This window comes from Bos indicus x Bos taurus, chromosome 13, assembly GCF_003369695.1.
Source record: "Bos indicus x Bos taurus breed Angus x Brahman F1 hybrid chromosome 13, Bos_hybrid_MaternalHap_v2.0, whole genome shotgun sequence".
NCBI classification, from domain to species: Eukaryota; Metazoa; Chordata; class Mammalia; order Artiodactyla; family Bovidae; genus Bos; species Bos indicus x Bos taurus.
The window spans coordinates 10,155,814-10,179,413 of NC_040088.1; the positions used below are offsets into that span (position 1 = coordinate 10,155,814).

Consider the following 23,600-nt stretch of genomic DNA (forward strand, 5'->3'; position numbering starts at 1 on the left):
CCGACCCCGGCTTGGTGATTTGGGACTGAAGGCTCCATGTGAGAATTCCGGAACACTCTTAAGGTCCTTCTTGACCGGAGTTGTTCTGCCAAGAGCCTTATGTGGGACATTCCCTGATCATCTCTCAGCGAAACCAACCCACCTGTGCTCCACCCCGAAGGTTCACGAAGTCCAGCCTCTGTGGAAACTGTAAGGACCTGACAGAACAAGGTCATGGTGGTGGTCCCAAACTAAGCACCAAGACCCTTCTGTCTGCCTTCGTTTGCATCTGTGGTGTGGAATCCTTTTTGAAAATATTGGTCCAACCTACCTTGAAATGATACTTCCCCTGAGCCTCTCCTGTTGCCTGCTTCAGTAAAACAGGTGGGTTCCCACTGACCTTTGGTTGGGTGTGACAAGTGAAACAGCTTGAGAACCAGGGGCAGGAGTGAGTCTTGGCTGCCCCACCTACACTACCAAGCATCAACCAGTTCTAACTTGGGCTTAAATTATCTTCCTGTCTTGACCCCCTCCTCCATCCTTGTGGGAATGTGGATGTTTTCATCTTTTTGGCTGCATGCCCGTGGCTTGCAGGATGTTAGTTTCCTGATCAGGAAGCAAACCTAGGTGCAGTGAGTGAAAACGCCCAGTCCTAACCATTGGACTGCCAGGAATTCCCAATGTGGATGTTCTGAGACTGGGGCAAACCCCATGAGGAAACTCAATGCTGCAGGCTATCTTACATAATGTTAGGGCAGATAACAGAGCCTGTACAAGCTTGGAGGTGACTAGGACTTCTGCTACCATCTTGTTTGGTTACATCTCAGGGTTTTAAAACAAGTAAGTGGTGGTGGTGTATGAGTAGGATGCAAAGTAATAATCCGTATCACCAAATCATTGAAGCCACAGATGAGGATCTAACACCTTGATGGTTTGTTGTGGAAGGTGGACAGGCTCTGTGTTCATTCAAGGCAATTTGTTCCCAACACTTCTGGCTCGAAAGGATGAAATGAAGCTGCTGCCTCCTTTTAAAGAGTGAAAAGTGAGAGTCGCTCACTCGTGTCCAACTCTTTGCAACCCCAGGGACTATACAGTCCGTGGAATTCTCCAGGCCACAATACTGGAGTGGGTAGCCTTTCCCTTCTCCAGGGGATCTTCCCAACCCAGGGATCGAACCCAGGTCTCCCGCATTGCAGGTGGATTCTTGACCAGCTGAGCCACCAGGGAACCCCAAGAACACTGGAGTGGGTAGCCTCTCTCTTCTCTGGCAGATCTTCCTGACCCAGGAATTGAACCGGGGTCTCCAGCATTGCAGGCACTCTTTACCAACTGGGCTGTCTGGCTCGAAAGGATGAAATGAAGCTGCTGCCTCCTTTTGAAGAGTAGAGCCCCAAATAAGTGTGCTCAGAAGTTAGCTAGTTCTGGTGGTGATACAGGAGACGCCACATAACAGTGCATCAGCCAACTAACTGATAAAATTTTTTATTTCACTTTTGAGTTTTTACACTTTTCCTGATTATTCCGTGTAAGGTGGAAACTAGAACTGTTTCAAAGACATACACAAATCTAGTACATCAATAACCGGGGTTTTTTCTTTTTTGCTATACTATTTTCACAACCACGGGTGTGCTTGCTAGGCAATATAACCATCACAGAAGCAAACGTGAGGCAGAATACTGGTGAGGAAAAACAAAGCGAGAGAGCTACCAGATATACAGACAGGCTCGTTCCACATTCACTACTGCATGTCCAAGCGGCAAGTATTAACTGCACGTTTCTGTTCAGCTAGAAAGGAGAGAGGTTTTTTTTTTTCTTTTTTTCCTTTTGGTTTTTTGAAATCAGTGCATGAATATTTCTTTTCTTATTTCAGCAGATGGACAAACAGATGGGACACTACAGCTACGTGGAATGTTCGGGGAGGAAGGTGGAGACTGAGACTGGCAGGCCGGGCTATTCCTGACTCTCCCATCGCAGTGTTCATGCAACTTCCCTGACATTTGTCTGTGAACCTGACGGGATGGGTACCCTTGGGAGAGCTGGTGACAGGTGCTAACAAGCATTATCAGGGTTGGCTGCAATATAAAGAGAAACCATGGATATTTAAAAATACTTTTTGGAGTCAGATCTTGGTGTGACTGAAGAGCAACCACCGTGCTGAGAACTGGAGGAAGACAGAGCTGAAATGTGGGAAGCTCTTTTCAACTCGCTGAAGCAACGCTGGCTCACCAAAGTGCTCGCCAACATCCCTCACCCCCTTGTGGACCCCCTGTCCCTGCCCATCTAGTACTAAACCATGAACAAAAGGCATAGAGAGAGAGAATGCACAAAGAAAAAAATGTAAGGAAGCAGAAGGACAGAAATTTAGAGAAGACTAAAGTCAACAGTCAAAAAGGACTGTGGGAAAGAATGTTTAGATTTCAAAATTTTAAAGCCCCGAGCTAGGAAGAACCCAAACACTGAGTACTTACTCCTCAAGTGAAAGACAATCTCTGCAGAGCGTTATTCTTAAAGGTAGTACCCAGGAAACAGATAAGGCCATTCATAAGATACACGGCTTTTTTTTTTTTTCCATCTTGAGCTCATGGTTAAAGGGAAAACAGATTCCACTTCCTAAGCACAAGTTGCCAATCACTAAACATGCTGCTATAGGGGAAGGGGCTGGAGTCACAGGTGGTCTATGAGCAGTGGACCTTTGCATGCTGTCATAACCCAGTTATCTCGACCAAGAATGTTCTTTTCTGGCTTCGAGTTTCCTTGGAGGAAGACACTGTGGCCGTCTGTGGTCACGAGCTTTTCAGTGGCAACAAGCCCCAACATACCAAGTGTCTAAAAGCCCTGATCAGAATGGGCAGAATCACTAGAAATTACTGTGAAACTCGAATGCCAAATGAGAGGTGACCCACTCCAAGTCCCAGTGTCACAATAGAATCTATAACTTTCTGTACAACTTTACAATGGAACTGTATTTCAGGGACAACTGTTTTGAATCAAATTTAACTTTCCAAAAAGTTACACATAATTCAGGTCTATTTTTTTTTTTTCCTACCAGTAAGAGTTCTGCTAAATTACAAAACTCCATAATCACAGTGTTCAGTTTTTGTTTGTTTTTTTTTTAAATGAAACACACAGTAATCCTGTCAATGTTAATCAAAATCAAAACTTCAGAATGCCGTGGCATTTATGTGACCAATCTGAATTTTAGATACAAATACCAGCTGTTCATCCCATGGACCATTTTTGCTAGGCTGAGGCTGTGAAAAATTGAAAGTCGACGTACGTTTCTTTTTTTTTTATCGCACAAAGGGATATATGTGGAGGGTACAGAGTGCCACTCAAGAGATCACAAAGCACGGTAGACATTAGTTCTCTCCCTCCCCAGCATCTCCTTCGTCTCCCTGGTTTTCCGACGTCCACAGCTGCAAGAGAAAAACAGAGCTATAAACAAAGTAGGGCTCTTAGAACTTTCCGCGGGGAGGTGGCCCACTCTGTATCACCTCATCTCAACTGCTTATAATTCTTCTCATATGACTGCAGACAGTGATGGCAAAGGTCAAAATTTCAGCAGGTGCTTATAATCAATTAAAAAAATTAATTACACGTACAGGGCACAAATCCTGTCCCGAGCCTCAGGCTAGGAGGCAGAGGAACAGGAACAAGCCATAAGCCCCACCCACTGGAAGCAGTCACGGAATGGGCAGTACTTACAGTGAGATTGTCCCTAAGCAGCTGCATAATCAGGGTGCTGTCTTTGTAAGACTCTTCATTCAGTGTGTCCAATTCAGCAATCGCCTCATCAAACGCCTGAAACAAAGAGCCTTTAGCTAAGATGTCACAGGTTCCTTGAACTAGTTTAGCCCCGTTTTCTTCCTGCTACCATTTTTCTTCCTGTACAGTATTCTTGGGGAACCTAGGTTATTGTTACCTTGCTTGCTAGTCCTGTCAGTAAACATGTGATACTGGCTTCTAAAGCATCAACCAACCATGACAAAAATTCCTAGCTAAGAACTTTACTCTACCTATCAAGTCAACAAGTATTACTCATCCTAAAGGAATTCACATGATATTTGAATTACCAAAGACATTTCTAGTAATCCCTCCCCCTTTTTCATTAAGCAGAAAAACAAAAGGTTTAGATACAGGAGATAAATGGAGACTAGAAGTTCACATCACTAAATCCGAACTTCAATTAAGTGATGGAACTCTGGGCATTCGTTTCACACAGTTTTTACCAATTAAAAAAATGTTCAAGGACTGTGCATATTCAAAGATGACAAAAACACGTAGAAAAGGCAGTTTTCTACCCAAAGAAGACAAGACGTAATTCAGGACACAAAGAAACAAGATCTGACTTCCTTCTCTACACCTCCTGCCATAACCTCCAGCCTCAGTAAAAAGACGACACTGAGGAGCCGAGGTCTACAGCCCAGAGCGTGATGAGAGCAACAAGCTGCCTCCTCCCTGGACTGTCTACAACCTCACCCCAAAAGAGAAACTGAACTCAAACGCCAATCAGCATAGGCACTGAGAAGTCGTCAAGAAGTAACAGATCTGTACTGACTCCATAAAACATGGAGTCAATACAGATGGGTTTCTCCTACCCCCAGAAAAATCTTCACAAATAAGTCCAAAACAATGAGTTACATTTGGGTAATTTTAAAACAAGGTTCTAGACATGAGCATTTTTACTATCAGAAACCCCAGAAGGTCTTTCTCACCGTTTTTGCCAGGCTGCAAGCCTTTTCAGGAGAGTTTAGAATCTCATAATAAAAGACGGAGAAATTAAGTGCCAGCCCCAGTCGAATGGGGTGTGTAGGCTGCATTTCTTTCTTACTAATTTCAAATGCTTCTTGGTAAGCCTGCTGGGAGTTCGACACAGTGGCTATAAGAAAGAAAAAACATGAAAGGGTGGGTCTTACGTAAGGTTGCATTGTACGCTGGATCCACTACCAAATTATTTTGCCAAACTCGGCTGGAGCAAATGTGCTATCAAATGTCTCTACTATCCGATTAATAATCATCTGTTAAACATGTACTCTAATCTGAGTACTGTATGAAATGCTTTGAGGGAAAACAAAGACAATGATGACAAAGTCTACAAAAGCAGTTAGGAAATACAGGAATAACCCTGAACAACATGGAACATGGAAAGCAATGTGCTCTAATGGAAAGATTGTGGACTTCAGAGTCAAGACGCAAAACTGGAATGAATTCCCAACTCTTAATTGTGTGGTTTGGACTGAATGAAAACCTCTGTGAGTCCTGGTGTCCTTAACAGAAAAAAAGGACAGAAGACTCCTACCTACACTCCTAGAGTTGTGTAAGAAATAAATGACACACATAGGAGGCACTTAATAAAGCAGAGCCACAACCACCATTACACTAACACATGTGTATGACAAAAGAAATGCATCTCTCTTCACCATGGCAGTTTTACTCTATCAAACATTTTAAAGTTTCACATCTAAGACAGCTACCAAACAATCCTTAAAATAAAGATCTTTTTCAGTGCACTACTGCACCAGACTTTTAATACCCCCATACTTGTCCCTTAGATGTATCTGTCAACCCCATGACCCTGTTCAGGAGCTTCCCAGGTGTAGTAAAGAACTACACTTCCCACTAGTAGTAAGAACCTCCCTGCTAATTAATGCAGGAGACACAAGAGACCCAGGTTCGATCCCTGGGTCAGGAAGATCCCCTGGAGGAGGAAATGGCAACCCACTCCAGTATTCTTGCCTGAAAAATCCCATGGACAGAGGAGCCTGGCGGGCTACAGTCCACAGCGTCACAGAGAGTCAGACATGACAGAGCAGCTGAGCACACACACAGCACACAGGACCCTGTCTGTCACTGGTCAGCACAACGCTGTGGTCTTTAACTCTGACTACAGACCAAGCAAAACTCAAAATTATTATGAAGACGGTCTCTGCTACTGGTCAAATTCCTCAAAAAAAAAGAGAAGACAGAAAGAAAAGAAAAAAAAGTTACTTACTTTGTTTATTGTCTCCAGAAGCCACCTCAGAAAGATATCTAAAATAATCGCCTTTCATTTTCAAGTAGAACACCTTACTTTCTGGTTGTGTAGCATTGGGAATAAGGTATTTATCCAACAGCTCCTAAAAAATGACCCACATTCTGTTAAGAATCGGGAAATATTACTTACAAGATGTTAAAACTATGTTTGAGATTTGAGATACTACCACTTCTAAATAATTGGGGGGGTGGTAATTGCAAAATACATGATTTTCATCCAAAGTTTTTAAATAGTTTTTAGCCCAGGTCATAACAGATGCCAGTATCCGTTAAAATCCACTTTGACGGTCCAGTAAAGGGTTAAAGTACAGCCATACAATGGCATGCTACACAGGCTTTAAAAATGATGATGCAGAACCACACTGATTATGTGGAAAGGCTCTCCAAAAGAAGTCTGAGTGGGGAAAAACAAAAACGGATAATAAACACCAAGTGAATCCTATTTTAATATTAAAAGATATATGCACATGCATATAAATACCTAAGGGAAAAATCTAGAAGGATATTTATCAAGATGTTAACAATGGTTCTCTAGGTAATAGTATTTTAGAAGTGATTTTTAAATTTTCTTATTTATACTCTTCTGCCTTGTGCTTTAAAAAAAAATCGTATTAATTCTGTAATTAAAGAAAAAAAAATCTTTCCACTTCAGAAGAAAAAGGGTGATAGTAGGGAGAAATTCCAAGAACTAACGTTAGAATCGCTCAGACCCGGGTAAAAATCCCTCCTCTGCTGCTCACCATCTGTATGACCCTGGACAAAGGACCTGACTGCCCTGATCCTGTCTCCTCAGCTACACAAGGGGAAGCCCAACAGCCATCTCCTAGTGCAGTTACGAGGATAAATGAGCCAATGTTCACAGAGTGCTTAAGACGCCGCCTGGCACTAGTAAGCACTCCAAAAGTAGCTAAGACTATTATTAATAATAAATTCCTTTAAACATTTATGCTTACAACAAAAGCAGTTGTGAAGGAGTCCACGCTTCGTATACAGAGCAATATTTTCGAAGAGTTGTTTTAGAATGTGGCATCCTGAAAAACTGGTTAAGAGGCAGTAAGTACCATGCTTTTCTTCACATTCTTTCAGATGCTCGTAAAAGCTGGTCTACCGTTCAGGAATTAGGGAACTTTCTTGCCTTGGGAGTGCATGCCATACTTCATCTGAGTATCAGATGTACCTAACATTCGGGAATTAGCGCACCATTAACAAACCCCCAAATGACCAACAGGCAACAAATTTAGCCACTCTTACACCACAAGTCTAACAAAAAAAAAATTAAACAGCAGCTTGATGCAAAAGCTTAGCAGTAAGGGGGACCGAATCAATCAAAGTGAGAGGATGCGGGGGGTGGGGGGTAGTCGTTTTAATAATCTGTGCAGACAAATAGGGTGCGACTCCTTATGGATTACGCATGAAGAGTCCTGCCTGATGGCTAACAAGCTCTGTACTAGTTTTCAAAAGAAAGGTGTCAAGGGCAGTAACTCAGAAAGGCAGCCAGCAGGGGAGCAGGTAGATCCACAAGTGTGAATCCCCTTTCCCTTCAAAGCAGCCCTCACCACTCATTTTTACCTGATTTCACCTGGAAGAAAAAGAAAGTTCCCAGTGGGCTCAGGACGTGAGGGAAAGACAGCATGATCATGATCTGCTCTACGGTATGAGGCCCTCCCACCCACCCCCAGTTGATGGCTCGAGGGAAAGCAGCGAGGAATCCGTGGTCCAACTCAGGTTCATACGAATCACGGCAAGGGAAAATCCCCACACCACTTGTGATTTGCCTTTGGAAGGAAGGCCCAAACTGATGGACAGGGCTAACGTACAAAACTACCATTGTGCAGGGACCAGGGAGCAGCTGAGAGAGAGGTCAGCTTTTGGCTCCCCTCTCCCCTCCTGGAGAGGACACCGCCGTCAGACTAACACAGAGAACAGCCTCTCTGCCCTCAATTTCTAAAGAAAAGATGGAGGGATGTTGAGCAAACGTTCCCGTTTTCCAGAGTTCTTTGGAAGAGAGAGGAAAATATCCCACAAGTGACAAGCAACCTCTGATCAGGTTAGGAGCTGAGGGGAAAAAAAAAAATCACATCGTGTGCTTAAAACTTAGTTGCAAATGGTTTGCAGCTTCCCAGTATATTCAGACACCTTTCTCTCAAAAGCTATTTGAGAGCTGGCATTTGTTCATGAAATGAATACTATTAGGAGGTGTTCTTTAGAATAGGAACACTGGCCTCTTACCAGCACGTCATTGCAGATGTCCTGCAGCTCGGCCTCGATCTTCTCGCGGTACTCTTTGCCCATCTGCTGCTTCTTCTCGTTCCTCTCAGTTTTCTGTTCGATGCTGGAGATGACACGCCAGGACGAACGGCGGGCGCCGACCACATTCTTGTAGGCGACGGACAGCAGGTTTCTCTCCTCGTTGGAGAGCTCGTGCCCCTGCTCTGTGACCGCCTTCATGGCCGCAGCCATGTCATCGTAGCGCTCGGCCTGCTCGGCGAGCTTGGCTTTCTGTACCAGCTCACTTTTATCCATGGTCATTCCCTAAAACGAGAGGGAGAGAGAAAGTGAACATCAGGCTTCAAGGCCCAGGAGGCGCATATGTGCCAATCTCCTTCCAACCCATCTGGGAGGAAACACAGCTAAATGGGAAATGTCTATTTCCAAATGTCTCCAGTAATACTGAGCAGGAGCACCCACCGGGTTAGGAACTTTGCTGCTGCTGCTGCTAAGTCACGTCAGTCGTGTCTCTGTGTGACACCATAGACGGCAGCCCACCAGGCTTCCCCGTCCATGGGATTCTCCAGGCAAGAACACTGGAGTGGGTTGCCATTTCCTTCTCCAATGCATGTAAGTGAAAAGTGAAAGTGAAGTTGCTCAGTCGTGTCCGACTCTTAGCGACCCCATGGACTGCAGCCTACCAGGCTCCTCCGTCCATGGGATTTTCCAGGCAAGAGTACTGGAGTGGGGTGCCATTGCCTTCTCCGGGAACTTTGCTAAAAAGGTGTTTTTACTTTTTAGCCATTTAACCTTCGCAGCAGTCCTACATACAGGGAGATCTGTTTCCAATACTCCCTTCCCCCTCCACGAGGTGAAGAAGTATAAGTTCAGAGGCGCCAACTGCTGTGTCCAGGGCAGCACAGCCAGGAGAGAGCAGAGAGCCAGAACTCAAACGCACATCTATCTCTTGACCTGTTTTCCTCCACTTTCCTAATCTGCCTCCTCAATGCCAGAGATGGCTCAATTCTTTAGAAGCTTATGTTAAACATACAGCCTTTTCTTCTTTCAAGAAATATCTGGAATATCTGGTTTTCACCAAATCTGTTTTTCCCCATACTACAGGGAAAAACACAATGTGATGATTGTTTCATCAACCTTAAAGCAAAAGATAGGACTCTGACTGTTATATTTGGCAGTGCCCATCAAGTGGTAGGTACCTTAAACATACCAGCCATTTTTAGCCCATCTTCTGCCAAGTGCTAACTTTGGTCCAAGGACACACTGTCCACGAGAGCAGATTTGGCTCAACCTTGCACCAGCTCAGCTACTTACAAGAAACACAACCTTGGTCAAATCACTCAGCTTCTGAGAACTTCCGTTTGCTAACTGGAGAGGAAGAACACTGCCAACTCTCTGGGGGCCGCTGTGAGGCGCAAGTGGCCTCACCTGTGTGAAGGCACCGTGGAACGCCCAGGGCAGCGGTCCCCAACCTTTCTGGCACCGGGAACTGATTTCGTGGAAGACAATTTTTCCACCAACTGGGGGTGGGGCTGGGATGGTTTCAAGATGATTCAAGCACATTACGGTTATCGTGCACTCTATTTCTAACCTGACGCCACTGCTGATCTGACAGGAGGTCCCAGTCCACAGCCTGGAGGTCAGGGACCCCTGGTCAAAAGCATTATATACAAATACCAGGCACTGACTCTGTACACCGTATAGACTGTGAGAGACCTGGGTGTATTCACCAAGACGCGCAGCAACGAGCTGTGAACCGTAATTGAGTTTGTTTAAAACTTTTCCTGAAACAGACAAAAATCTTGGTGATTTCAGCTTTTCATTTTCTCAAACCCTCTATACAGCAACCAGTGAATACTTCTTAAAATGATTCACCTCACCTCAGTCAATTCCCAACTATACTTATCACCATTACGGGAATTCCCTGGGGGCCCAGTGGTTAGGACTCTGCTCTCTCACTGCCAAGGGCGTGGATTTGATCCCTGCTTGGGGAACTAAGATCCCGCAAGCCTCAAGGCAAGGCCAAAAAAAACACACAAAAAAAAACAAGGCAAAAATAGCCACCATTAATATAATGCAATAATTTTTGGATAACATGTAGCTAAAAACAATATTTATTAACCAATAAGAGATAGTTTTATGTACTGCTGGTTTAAATTTCAATTGTATTCACCTATGCCACAGAGTTAAAATACACTAATATCTTGAGGTGGAAAAAAAATAAAATACTACTTATAGTATTTTATAACAGTAGTGGGAATACCAGTATTTTTTAAACAAATGCTCTCATTACTTTATCCATCACATCACAAGACTCTGGTTTTGCCTTCACAGCCATTTCTGTATTTTCAAGAGAAAAATTCTACAGGCAAGATTCTACCACATGAAAATGTCTTATTAAATGAAGGAAAAATTTAAGATACACCCTAAATCTAGACAATTTAGAAAGAGTTGGTGCTCCAGTTCAGAATTGTGAGTTTTCTTCCCACCTCTTTTTATCGAAATCATATTAAGAGTTGTGTCCTATGTAAGGCTTGCTGACTCGAATCTTACACTCTAAGGCAAGTCTCACCTTGACCTGTCTGACATCTTCACCCACATCACTAGAATGAACCTACAGCAGAGATAATAATCCATCTGCTCACCTACATCTCCCAGCAACCCCTCTGCACTTAGGAGGGGTCATATGGTTCATTCTGTTCAATAAGGATAAATGATGCTACTTCCAGGTGCTGAAACTGCAAAAAGCCCCGCGAGGCTCTCTTCTCTTACAGCAGCCACGTCACCTAGATGGTGCTGTCACAAAACAGCAGTTTCTACAGCCTGAGTCCCCGAGTGACTGAGTAGTGCAGAGACTCCTGCAGGCCCGCAGTGGACACGCAGGGCGAAAAGGAAATAAACCTTTGTTGGCTGAGGCCATTTAGACACTGGGGCTGTTTGTTACGGCAACACAACTTAGTCTACTCTGATACACATGCATCACAGGTACACTAGTCATCCTCTTAAAATTACATACTTTCTCCATATAGCTTTCTTGATTATGATATCTTTCTGACCAGGATACTATCTTCACCATTAGACAACCCTACTTGATGTTCCCTAAAGGTAAGAGGCAAAGGGAAGCCAACTTTTAATAAACTTCTTAGAAATTTTCCAGTCTGTAGACTAATTCAGTTAGAAGTTACTTAGTATATAAACAGCACCTGTGCAACTCTACCCAGGAACAATTCCAATTAATAACAGTCCTGGCCAAGGCCAATTCAAAGTGAAGCCATCCCATGGAGTTATTACAAAAGAGTAATAGAAAAATACAATTAGCACTGCTAAAGGATACTGTGAAACTCTTCAGCCTACTAGGCTCCTCAATTAAGGTCCCCTCACCCCCCACTTCTTTTCTTCCCAAACATTAAAAGTTCAACCATACCTCTCCAAAGAATCCTGACTACTCCCTGAGACCTCCCAAATGTACACGTCCTATTTCTCAAAATAAAACGTGGCCTTTCTGGTTTGGAGTCGACTATTTCAGGCTTCTTTGGGATCCCTGCAAGAGCTCTTAGAGATAGAGAACCATTATGATATGGTAAAATTGAATGCATGCCTTAAAAAATGTACCCATCTATTTAAAAATTTCTTACCTACAACCCCCACCCCCAACTTACAACAAACAAAATCCATAGCTAAATGTCTGATGCCTACTGCTTACATAACTTGTGCTTATATAACAAGGATTGTGAAGCAGCTAGACCAATTTCAACAGGAAATGGGTTACACAACACCCAGCAGTTTGGAGGAAGGCAGCAGACAAGGGAGAAATGAAACTGCTCCTATTTGTGCATCCCAATAAACCTCCTATATCCATCGTCTCTCCCTAGTCCCACTGCCTTCAGTCTTCCATTTTCTTTAACCCCCTTCATATGTGCTATCAGATCCATTTTAAAGCTCTGATCAAGTCACTCTGCTCAAAATTCTTTAAAGTTCCCAACTACTGCCAGTCAAGTCAGACTGCCTCCCAAGCAGTCCTTGTAGGCTTTCCCAGCTATCTTCCTAGACTTTTGCCCAAATAGGCCTTCTACACAGTAGGTGCTTCTGTCAAAATGGTTTTCTTCCACATGCTTTTTGGTCTTCACTCATCCAGCACTCCCTCTACCTGGAATAGCCTTTCCCATTTATTCTGCATTTAAAATTCATCTGAGCATGGCTCAAATGACACCGCCTCCATGAAACCTTTCTTAAGCTGCTTAACCTAAGCTGTCTAATAAGACTGCCCAGGCCACATGTTAAAATTGTACTGTTTTGAATATATGGAGTTTTTTTAATTACTGAAGTTAATTTCATCTCCCCCCCCTCACATTTTACAGGTAGCTACCAGATAATTTTAAGCTACATGGGACTCACATTCTATGTCTATTGGACAGACTGCTCTAAGCTGAAAACAGTCTCACAAAGCGTTTCATCCACACTTCTCTTTAATGTCTTATCACGTTTTTTCGGTACTAAAATTATTTGTCTACATCCCTTAAGTCCCCTCCCACACTACAAACCCCTTTAGGGCACATCCCCCGCAGCACCTTGCAGAGAATCAGCGTGAACAAATCTTCACTGCATGAATGAACAGATCCTAAAATGGCAAATCTGGTAGAGTTCTGTCTCTTCTCAAGTACTTCAAAGCACCTATTCTTCCCAAGCACATTAGATCCCTATTACATCCATACCTCACTCCATGTGCTTCTGACTCCAAAATCCCCCTCAGTCATGCCCTGACTCTTAAGAACTCTGAACGACATCTCAAGAACTTCTGATGACTCTCTTCTGGCTACTCCATCCAGCTGAAATTCCTACCTGGCTTGCAAAGTCTTTCATAACTTGGATCCTCTGTACCTGTTTTTCATCCACTGTTCTCCAACATGTACCTTTCTCGAAGGCTGGACATCACCAAATACCCTTAAATGTCAGGCTTAAACATGTCTGAAATTACTTCCTGCCGAGGCAAACTCTATCCATCCATGTAGGGCTACAAAGCCTTCCCTGACTACCCTAGTCCCCACTGATCTACCCGGACTATGAATTCAAATACACCGTAGCCTCTTACATAGTCCACGCTCCTCTGGCCTCCATTCTACATGTTCTACGGTCCAGGTGATGAGTGGCGGACCATGTACAGTGTGTCGCATGTATGTCTTCCGAAGGAAAGCGTCACATTTCTTTCTCATCTAATGCCTAAAACTCTGCCAAGTACAAAACTAATACTCAAGTATCAGTGAATTTTTTCAGCAAGTCATTACTGGGAGGCTACTTGTATGTGGTGTGAAGAGAGTCCTGTGTGAGAACAGGGGCTGCCACACAGCCTTGTCAGTTCAGTTCAGTCTCTCGGTTGTGTTTGACTCTGAGACCCCATGGACTGCAGCACGCCAGGCTTCCCTGTCCATCACCAACTCCTGGAGCTTGCTCAAACTCATGTCCATCGAATCGGTGATGCCATCCAACCATTTCCTTCTCTGTCATTCCCTTCTCCTGCCTTCAATCTTTCCCAGCATCAGCGTCTTTTCCAGTAAGTTTGTTCTTCACATCAGGCGGCCAAACTACCGGAGCTTCAGCATTAGTCTTTCCAATGAATATTCAGGACTGATTTCCTTTAGGATCGACTAGGTTTGATCTCCTTGCCGTCCAAGGGACTCTCAAGAATCTTCTCCAACACCAAAGTTCAAAAGCATCAATTCTTCAGTGCTCAGCTTTCTTTATGGTCCAATTCTCACATCCATACATGACTACTGGAAAAAACATAACTTTGCCTAGATGGACCTTTGTCGGCAAAGTAATGTGTCTGCTTTTTAATATGCTACCTAAGTTGGTCATGGCTTTTCTTCCAAGGAGCAAGCATCTTTTAACTTCACGGCTGCAGTCACCATCTGCAGTGATTTTGGAGCCCCCAACAATAAAGTCTGACACTGTTTCCATTGTTTCCCCATCTATTTGCCATGAAGTGATGGGACCGGATGCCATGGTCTTAGAATTTTAGTTTTAAGCCAGCTTTTTCACTCTCCTTTCTCACTTTCATCAAGAGACTCTTCAGTTTCTCTTCGCTTTCTGCCTTAAGGGTGGTGTCATCCACATATCTGAGGTTACTGATATTTCTCCCAGCAATCTTGATTCCAGCTTGTGTTTCATCCAGCCCAGCATTTCACATGATATACTCTGCAAATAAGTTAAATAAGCAGGGTGACAATATATAGCCTGGATGGACTCCTTTCTCAACTTGGAACCAGTCCATTGACCCATGTCCAGTTCTAACTGTTGCTTCTTGACCGGCATGCAGATTTCTCAGGACACAGGTCAGGTGGTCTAGTATTCCCATTTCTTGAAGAATTTTACAGTTTGCTATGATCCACACAGTCAAAGGCTTTGGCATAGTCAATAAAACAGAAGTAGATGTTTTTCTGGAACTCTCTTGTTTTTTCTATGATCCAATGGATGTTAGCAATTTGATCTCTGGTTCCCCTGCCTTTTCTAAATCCAGCGTGAATATCTGGACGTTCTCAGTTCATGTACTGTTGAAGCCTGGCTTGGAGAAATTTGAGCAAAACTCTGCTGGCGTGTGAGGTGAGTGCAACTGTGTGGTAGCTTGAACATTCTTTAGCATTGCCTTTCTTTGGGACTGGAATGAAAACTGACCTTTTCCAGTCCTGTGACCACTGCTGAGTTTTCCAAATTTGATGGCATATTGAGTGCAGCACTTTTCACAGCATTATTTTTTAGGATTTGAAACAGCTCAACTAGAATTCCATCACCTCCACTAACTTTGTCCGTGGTGATGCTTCCTAAGGCGCATTTGACTTTGCATTCCAGGATGTCTGACTCTAGGTGAGTGATCACACCATCGTGGTTATCTTGGTCATTAAGATCTTTTTGTACAGTTCTTCTGTGTATTCTTGCCACCTCTCCTTAATATCTTCTGCTTCTGTTAGGTCCATATCATTTCTGTCCCTTCTCATGCCCATCTTTCAATGAAACGTACACGGCCTTGTCAGCTCAGTCAAACTCAGTCTTCCAATTTCTGAACTGTTGCCCTAACAGCAGCTTCCTCAGTGCGGAATAGCTATGCCCGTGAAAAAGACAGACGAGGAATTAAATAAATGTGGAAATCTTTTTTAAAAAAGTACACAGGGCAAAACAAATTGGAAGTAGTGTGATTCCTCTAATAGTATCGATACATCGCTGTTGGCCCACAAATGTGAGCCTGGAATTAAAAAAAGAAAAATAAAGGACCCATGAGAAGGAAAAACAAGTCTAGATTAATCTTGTACAGGAAGAGTATGTTAAAATGTTCACATTCCTAGATAAGACTCCACCCTTCAATGTCCTGAAAAATGGGACACATTCGTTAACTGTAACACTCTCATTCATTAGTTTCTAATTTCCTTAGGAGGTGCCAGCAAAAGTGAAGTGAAGTTGCTCAGTCCTGTCTGACTCTTTGCGACCCCGTGGACTGTAGCCCACCAGGCTCCTCCATCCATGGAATTTTCCAGGCAGGAGTACTGGAGTGGGTTGCCATTTCTTTCTCCAGAGGATCTTCGCGACCCAAGGATCAAACCCGGGTCTCCCGCATTGCAAGCAGATGCTTTACCATCTGAGCCACCAGGGAATCCCAGGTGCCAGTAGTCATGGTTTATATATCAGGACCTACCATTCCCCTGGTGAGACTTTTGAATCAAGGACCCATCAAGGAAAACACTAGCAAGAGAGCCTTTATTTGCTCCTAAAAAGCCTTAAAAGACCACAGTCTCCTCATCAGGCCTGCCTGGCACTAAAGCAGAGTCAAGACACCAGAGTGGATAGAGGAAGCCGCTGACACATGTCAGAGCAGAGGTCTCAAGCATAGGTTTCCCCATCTCTTCTCAGCCACTGCAGGCTGCACTTTAGAGGACTGGGGAGCACTGGCTGATTAAACCAGCAACTGCTTAGTGAAGAAGGGGAAACTGTCTTAAGTAGCCAACAGGGGAATGGCTAAAAAGACACAGTTGGTGCAAGATCGCATGGCCATCAAAAGAAGGGATTTCATGTCATAGATTTGTTAAAGAGGTATAATGGGGGGGGGGGGGGGGTGAGTTTACAACAGTCTTCCATTTTGTAAAATGTCCCCTAAAGAATATTATGAAGAATAATTCTAAAGGTGCCCATGAAACAACAGGATTTCCCTAATGAAAACCTAAATAGACAGTAAATGCTGAAACAAAAGTATAAATGAATCAACCTAGCCCTTCTATCTGGATTCTTTGCCTAAGGGACCTTTTTATTTTTACAAAGCCTGGGTCAGAATCCTGAGAAGTCATTTTCCAGTGGCCAGAAGGAGACATCCAAGAATAAGAAAGGAAAAAAAATAAAAATGACTATTCATTGCTAATATTAAAAAAAAAAAAAAACTGCAAAGGACCTTATGGAATGTGGGTTTTAGAAGTATTAGCTTTCAGCTATGTTTTGTTTTCAAGGAAAAGAAAATGCCCAATTCTAAAATTCTGAGGTTTTGAGTTTAGCAATTTGCTAGAAATTTAAAATGAGGATTCCATTATCAGGTGTCAGGCTTACCGAGGGCTTCCCTGATGGCTCAGCTGGTAAAGAATCCACCTGCAATGTGGGAGACCTGGGTTCGATCCGTGGGTTGGAAAGATCCCCTGGAGAAGAGAAAGGCTATCCACTCCAGTATTCTGGCCTGGAGAGTAGGACGTGACTGAACGACTTTCACTTCACAGGATTACCGAAGTTCCAGCATGAAACCCATGTGAATGGGATCTATTTCTAGGAAAGCCCTACACACAACACATCTGGGCTTCTAAAGAGAAATCAGGTGATTTTAAAATTAATGTCTCCGAATCTCAGTTTCCTCACATGTTAAAAGGAAACATTAAAAGCTATCAAAAAAGATTACGTACATAAAAATGCCTAGACAGTGCTGGCCAAAGTGAAGGCTCATAAATAGGCCTATACTCTTATTCTGAAGTTACTTCACAAAAACATAATGTACATAATTTAGTATGTGTTGCAATAACTGCAAATAAAAAAAGAAAGAACTACTAGTATTTTCAAGAACTCTTTTTTGGAGTTCAGTATAGTATGGTCCTCTCCTCAGAGCTGAAGCTCCCAGGGTAGAACATGAGAAGGGAGCACACAAGCATCTCCTTGAGGAAGCAACCAGGTAGAAAGGGAGGAAGTTTAGTTTTAAAGAGGCTGGGTCCTTCCTGGTTTTATGGGTTGGAGGGGTTCTGAGAGAAAAGGGGGGTTCTAGGCAGAGACAAGAAATACAGATGTACGAATAAAATGCATTTGTTTCTAGATGCAAAAGAAATCACAGGCCAAAGCAGAGAGGAAATGAGAAAAAGTAGAATCTGGAGATCCCAGATCACTGACCCAAAGGACACGAATCTGAGTGTGTGCTGCAGTCCATGCGGTCATGAAGAGTTGGACCCGACTTAGCAAATGAACAACAGAAGAAATTTGGAGAGGAAGCTGACAGGAGCACCCTAAAAATCTATGCTAGAAGGTTCCATGGGGTAAGGAACTGACAGTGAATTCTGAATAGCATTCACTGATGTACCATCCCAGACACAGCATCCACAGCACCATCAAGTCAAAGTCACAGTTCTGGAGTCACTCTGCTGAAGGAGAAACAGATGCCAGGCGCCTGCGGGAGGGACTGAGAGCGCCAGTGGGCCCAGGTGTTTGGTGGGTGTTACCCAGAAAAAAATGAAGTACTCCTGGCTCTTAAAGAATTTTAACTACTCACTGAAAAACACCCACTCTAAAAACAGGTCTGTGTGCCATTCTACACACAAAATTCTGAGTCCTGTAACAAATTTAATTCCATTCACACGCTTACAGGCTCTTTGTTAGAAAATTAAACACAGCATGTCTAAAATACAAAGGCAATAGCTCTGATATCCAGCCAACACTGAATTGTGGAGAGAAATATCACTTTTATTTCAAAATTTGTTCTTTCATATCAGTTGTTGAATATCACTGCTAATTATGTCCAATTAGCCAGAATCAAACTTAAAACAATCAAGGTGTTATACCAAGGTCATACAATGTGAATCAATAGCAGACAGGACAATAAACTGATCTCTTGGCTTGAAGTGATCAATAAGATAAAATAAAATTTTTTTAATGTGCTAATTCTGATTCAGAAAGATAACCAACTGGTCAACCATGTGAATAGGGTTCAAAAGCTCTGGGTCCACCAACACAATAGAACAACACAGTCCAATTTACTAGTTCCAACTCCATAGATTACCTGACCTCTGTGAAGTCTGTTTTCTCATGCATAAAATAAGCAAATCTACCTTAGAGGGTTCTTGTAAGGGGTAAATTAGTTCACGATGCAAAATGTTTAGCAGAGTCTCCGTAAGCACTAAAATGGCAGCAACAGTATATTCCACACAGAAGTCAATAAATGGTTAGCCAGTGAAGGGACACTTACTTCCACACCTCATTTCTTTTCAATCCATATGGCTTTCTTCAAGACTTTTAAGAGGAAGGTACATGTTAACTTACCCATGCCTACTTCTAAGATCGCATTTATCAGAATCTAGAGAATGTCTTTGTTGGCTCCCACACTGGACCGTGAGTGTAAGATGGGAATCCAGACTTCCATCTTGGCGCCCAACACGTGGCATGATGCCTGGCACGATGCATGTGAAACGATCTGACCAACTGATGCAGTTTTTCAAAGAAGTGAACAAGGCTGCTATTTCCCATGTGGAGAGAGGTGAGCAGACCACATATGGCCTATAAAACACAGAGTACATTTATATGCTGTCTTAAGAGTGCTCTCTGAAAAGAGCCATCTCAGCTCCAACCTGGAGACCACAGTACACTTTCTGACCAATCATTTCTCAGGTACCCCTTGTTCTATTTATAGGTTCAAACTGAGTTCCAAAAGCCCTTTGACTCCTCTCTTCAGAAGTCCAAATGATTAGCTATACAAAAAGCCACAGCAGCTGATTAGTAAATAATAACAAAATATCCCTCGTCTACGGTCTGCCTCAATGTGCAAAACAGGGGGTTGTATCACCCCTTTCATCTTAAGTATCCTAAGGGGTAGGCGTCACCGTCCCAGTAACCTGTCCAGGGTCCCACAGGTGTACTTGGCACATGCTCCTTCCTCTGTGTAGCACCATCTCCTAAAGATCAATTATGATTCTGAATGATTACTGAAGGAAAAAGAGAGAAAGAACACTTTTTCAACGAATCACACAAAGTTATCAGTGAGGTTTGAGAACTGGCCTTAATTCATGTAGCTTTAAAAATCAAAATCAAACTAGCAGTTCAAACAGCATATGCCAAAAGCTCATCATGCTTTAAGGTGAGGTTTGTGGGCAAACTAACAAATGGCAAGGACTCACTTCAACTTTATTGTCTCCTCCAATCTCTGCCCAGGTCAAGGCCATTCAGAAATAACTTTTATTGTTAGGTCTCTCAGGGAAAACAATAAAATAAACTAACCAGTACAGGAAAAAACTTACATAACAGAGGGCTGGCCAGATTATAAAAAAAGTCACCTTACTAACCCACAGTCTGCTAGAAATGCCTTCATCTTGAGGCCATCAATCAATTCATCTCGATGTAACAGCAACACATAATTATGCTTATGTTAGAATACCTTTTAGCAGAGGAAGCAGAAGAATGGTTGACTTTAACATACACGTGACAAAACAAAAGTGCTTTTGTCCATTTGTCCCCCCTAAGTAGACTCTTTAGAAAATTCCCTCGGAATCTAGCTCTGTCAGTCTGTCCATCATGACACAGACAGAAGACTAGATTCTATTCGTGGGGAGACCAAGATGGTTCTAAAACTTAAAACTTGCTATTATACAACCAATTTCTTGCCTCCTAGCTAGTGAGAACTGTCACCTCTCCCTAGAAAAACACAGGAACCTAGGAACTTAAATTCCCTTTACAAGTAAATTTTAGTTCATTCTCTAAGGTACCCTCATTTAAAGGAAAACGTCTTAGTTTGATGCCACTGAAGGAGCAGGCAGCACAAAACGATGTTCTAATTTAGAATTCTTTCTCTACTTATGGATATATATTAATAGATATTTGGTCCTGACCAAATTCTATTAGAACCACCTAGGATTGGATAAATCAGTGTGCCATAAAACAATTGATAAATTTTTCCCCTAGTATGAAGCAAATACTAGAAAAACTGGATTTTTCAGAAGCTTCCTTCCTAAAGCACACCAGCAGTATCTTTCCTGCATTCCACAATAAATATACTCCCCCTCTCCCCCCTACAATAAACTATATTTCCAAAAGTAGCTAAAATTCTTGTCCAAACACACTTACTTGAATACGATACATGTAAAGAAAAATGAACTACTACATGGTGTTCACATGAAAATCTATCATTAGAGTCCGACTGTCTGGGTTTGATTCCTGGCTCTGGCACTTACCCAGTGCTGAGTGTGTGTGCCTCCAGGAAAATTATTTAACTTCTCTGTGCCTCAGTTTCCTCAACTAAAATGGGGCTAGCAGTACTTACTTGTCATAGATTGTTATGAAGACTTAGTTAATATGTGTAGAGTGCTCAGAACAAAGCTTGGCACATATAAATAACAGCTATTATTATTACTACAGCTTGATACTGCCTCATCAGTTGATGAGTAAACATTGGATGGACTCTATGTGCCTATGCGCTATAGCACATATGCATGTGTCTTATCTATATATATGTATACTCACGAATATAGTCAAATAACATTTATTAAACATCAGGTATATTTCACACCCTTATTTTAATTACTGAGTTGGTCACAATAATACATCAAAGACTATTACCATTTGCACTGACCAATGAGAAAATTGACTCAGAAAGACTAAAGATGCTCCACAAATCCAGTTCCATAATACCTTACCAATTTTTTTTTTTTTTGGAAAGCAACATGTATACAAAGTAGCATTGGGTCTCATCAGAATGCAACCAAGGGGGGAAAAGCCTTAACAGTGAACTCTGTGATTAAAACACAAAAGCTTATATATAACAGTTTACAGTTTGTAAAAAGGTCTCTTGACAAGCCTGGAGATGGAGAAACCAGGAAGCAGAGATTAAGCAGAACACTGAAGATCACACAACTAGAAAATGCTGCAAGGAAGGGTGGAATCGAATTTATCTGACTCTGAGTCCAGTGCTCTTTCTGCTTCCACACCCCCAGCCAAATAGGTAAAACACACTTTTTGCAGTGGCCCAAATCTCTGGAGACTTTGCCTCAAGAACTAGCATTATGGGAATGTGCTCAGCCTGGCTCTCTGGAGGCTGCCTCCCCGATCTATAGAGTTCTGATTCTAAAATGGCTCCAACCTAACACAAGCACTGCCTGATGGGAAATGTACAGAAGATTATAGGGTAGGAGCCATACTCCTGGGACCGACAGGCCATAAATATTTGCTACTGATGAATAAGGATATTCAACTTGGAAACCAGGTGTGTGGTCTAGGCCAAATCATCTCCTTTCTCTGAAGGATTTCATCTGTAAGACAGGTGAAGGGTTTCTTATCTCACTGAAAGGAGGTAATAGGGAAATAGTTCAGCAGTTGCTACTGGATTAGCCTTCCACCATGAAGATCACCTGTAAAATTCTAACTTGGGTCCAGCAAATGACAGGTTTCATGCTCACCATGTGTGCTAAGGACATAGATCCTAAAAAAATGAGGGCTCAGGCAACTGACACATTTCTAAATAAGAAATGGAGTGCCCTGGAAACAGTCAAGAAGGAAATGACCAAGAATCAAGAATACATATTAATACATAAATTTCTAACACGAAAAAGCAAAAAGCAGAGTACCCATGTGTCTAGTTCTGTGAGCTGTGTCTGTGTGTGGTTTCATATGAACAATTGAGATAGAGTGAGAAATGCAGACAATTTTTCATATTCTTTCAAGTGCTTCATCTTTCTGTTTTGGCTCCTGTGGCCGCCTGATGTTCTATGTTCATAATAGCATCTTGCCAAATCCTGTCTCCCACACAGGGCAAGTAAAATCAGAACCTGATGCGATCTAGCCTTACTAAAGGGAAAAGCAGTGATGGCAAGGACAAGAGACAAAAATTTTCACAGAAAGATTGGCAAACTGTCTTACCAATACTGCCACCTTTGAAAACCCCATTACACACAGAGTTCTCCATTTGCAATAGACAAAGATGCACTCATTTTGTGCAGAAAAGGGTCTTAATCACTCCCACCCCTTCGCCACCACCAGGGAGACCACCAGGCAAATTTCAGCCCTAAAGCCGTGTTAACACAGTATGGGGAATTTGGGGCGAGGACACAATGACTCTGGCATTAAATGACGGTAAATGCCGTTGGGAAAATATTCCGATTCTGAGCCTCAGACATTATTTTATTTTTTTCCTGGGATCCGGCCTGACTCAGTAACCAGTTCCAACAAATGCATTTTCTTGATACAAATCTCAACCCTGTGCCTCCTAGGGAATCTCGGCTCCCAAACCAGCGAACGATGATGAAATGGCTTTACTGCAAAGTGGGAGGGGGGTTTTCCCTTTGCTCTCTCCCAAGGTTAAACCTGTTACCGATCCCGGGCGGGTAACGAACAGAAGAATTGGGCCTGAGAGCTCGCCTGCATTTGGTTACATTTTCATTTTTGAAAACCGGAAAGCGAGAAACGAGGGTGACCGAGCTGAAAGGGTAGGATCTGGCCGCTCAAGGTGCAGGGAGAGGTCGCGCGGGGATCGAAGATGGGTCGTGAGGAAGAGTCGGGAGTCCACGGCTCCTCGTCCCTTCCCGCCTGGTATGGGGAGCCGCACCCCGCCCGCCGGGCAGGGCCGCGGGCGGCGAGGGCGGCCCGGGCCTCTCCCAGAACGACGGGCCCGGCCCCGGAAACAGGGAGGGGCCGCGGTGAGGCCGAGCCCGCGCTGCGGGCGGCCTCGCGAGGCCGAGAAGGCCGCGCGCCGCCGCCCCCGGAGCCCACCCGGGAGGTCGCCCTCGCCGCCGCCACCGCTGCCAGTGATGGGGGAGCTGTGGGCTCGGGCCCCTGGGGGCCTCGGGCGGACCCCGCGCCGCACTCACCGTGGGAGGACTGCAGGGGGCAGAGAACCTTGCGAGGGGAGCTCCGGGCGCAGTGACCGCTTCCTCCCCAATCCCACTCCTCCGGCGACGGCGGCGGCTGCAGAGGCGGCGGCGGCGGCGGCAGCTACCCCGGCTCCGGAATCGGCGGCTGCGGCGGCTCCACTTCCGCTCCGGTCACCACTTCCGCTCCGGCTCGAGCCCCGCCCCTGCGCCGCCTCTTCATTGGGCGAGCGGGGCACGGGGTCGCCGCGGCCGCCCGAGAGGGGCGCCGCCCGAAGGAGGAGGGAGGAG

The 23,600-nt window shown here is 43.8% G+C and overlaps 1 protein-coding gene across 1 annotated transcript; it reads right to left on the reverse strand.

Annotated features, from left to right (window-relative positions):
- Window positions 1-1,445: 1,445 nt before the first annotated feature.
- YWHAB (tyrosine 3-monooxygenase/tryptophan 5-monooxygenase activation protein beta) lies at window positions 1,446-23,515 on the reverse strand. Its single transcript, XM_027558468.1, has 6 exons — window positions 23,310-23,515; window positions 8,242-8,544; window positions 5,972-6,095; window positions 4,695-4,858; window positions 3,685-3,780; window positions 1,446-3,395 (listed from the first exon to the last, which is right to left on the reverse strand). The coding sequence occupies exons 2-6, from the start codon at window positions 8,539-8,541 to the stop codon at window positions 3,339-3,341; spliced, it is 741 nt and encodes a 246-aa protein (XP_027414269.1). The 5' UTR covers window positions 8,542-8,544; window positions 23,310-23,515; the 3' UTR covers window positions 1,446-3,338.
- Between the last annotated feature and the right edge of the window lie 85 nt (window positions 23,516-23,600).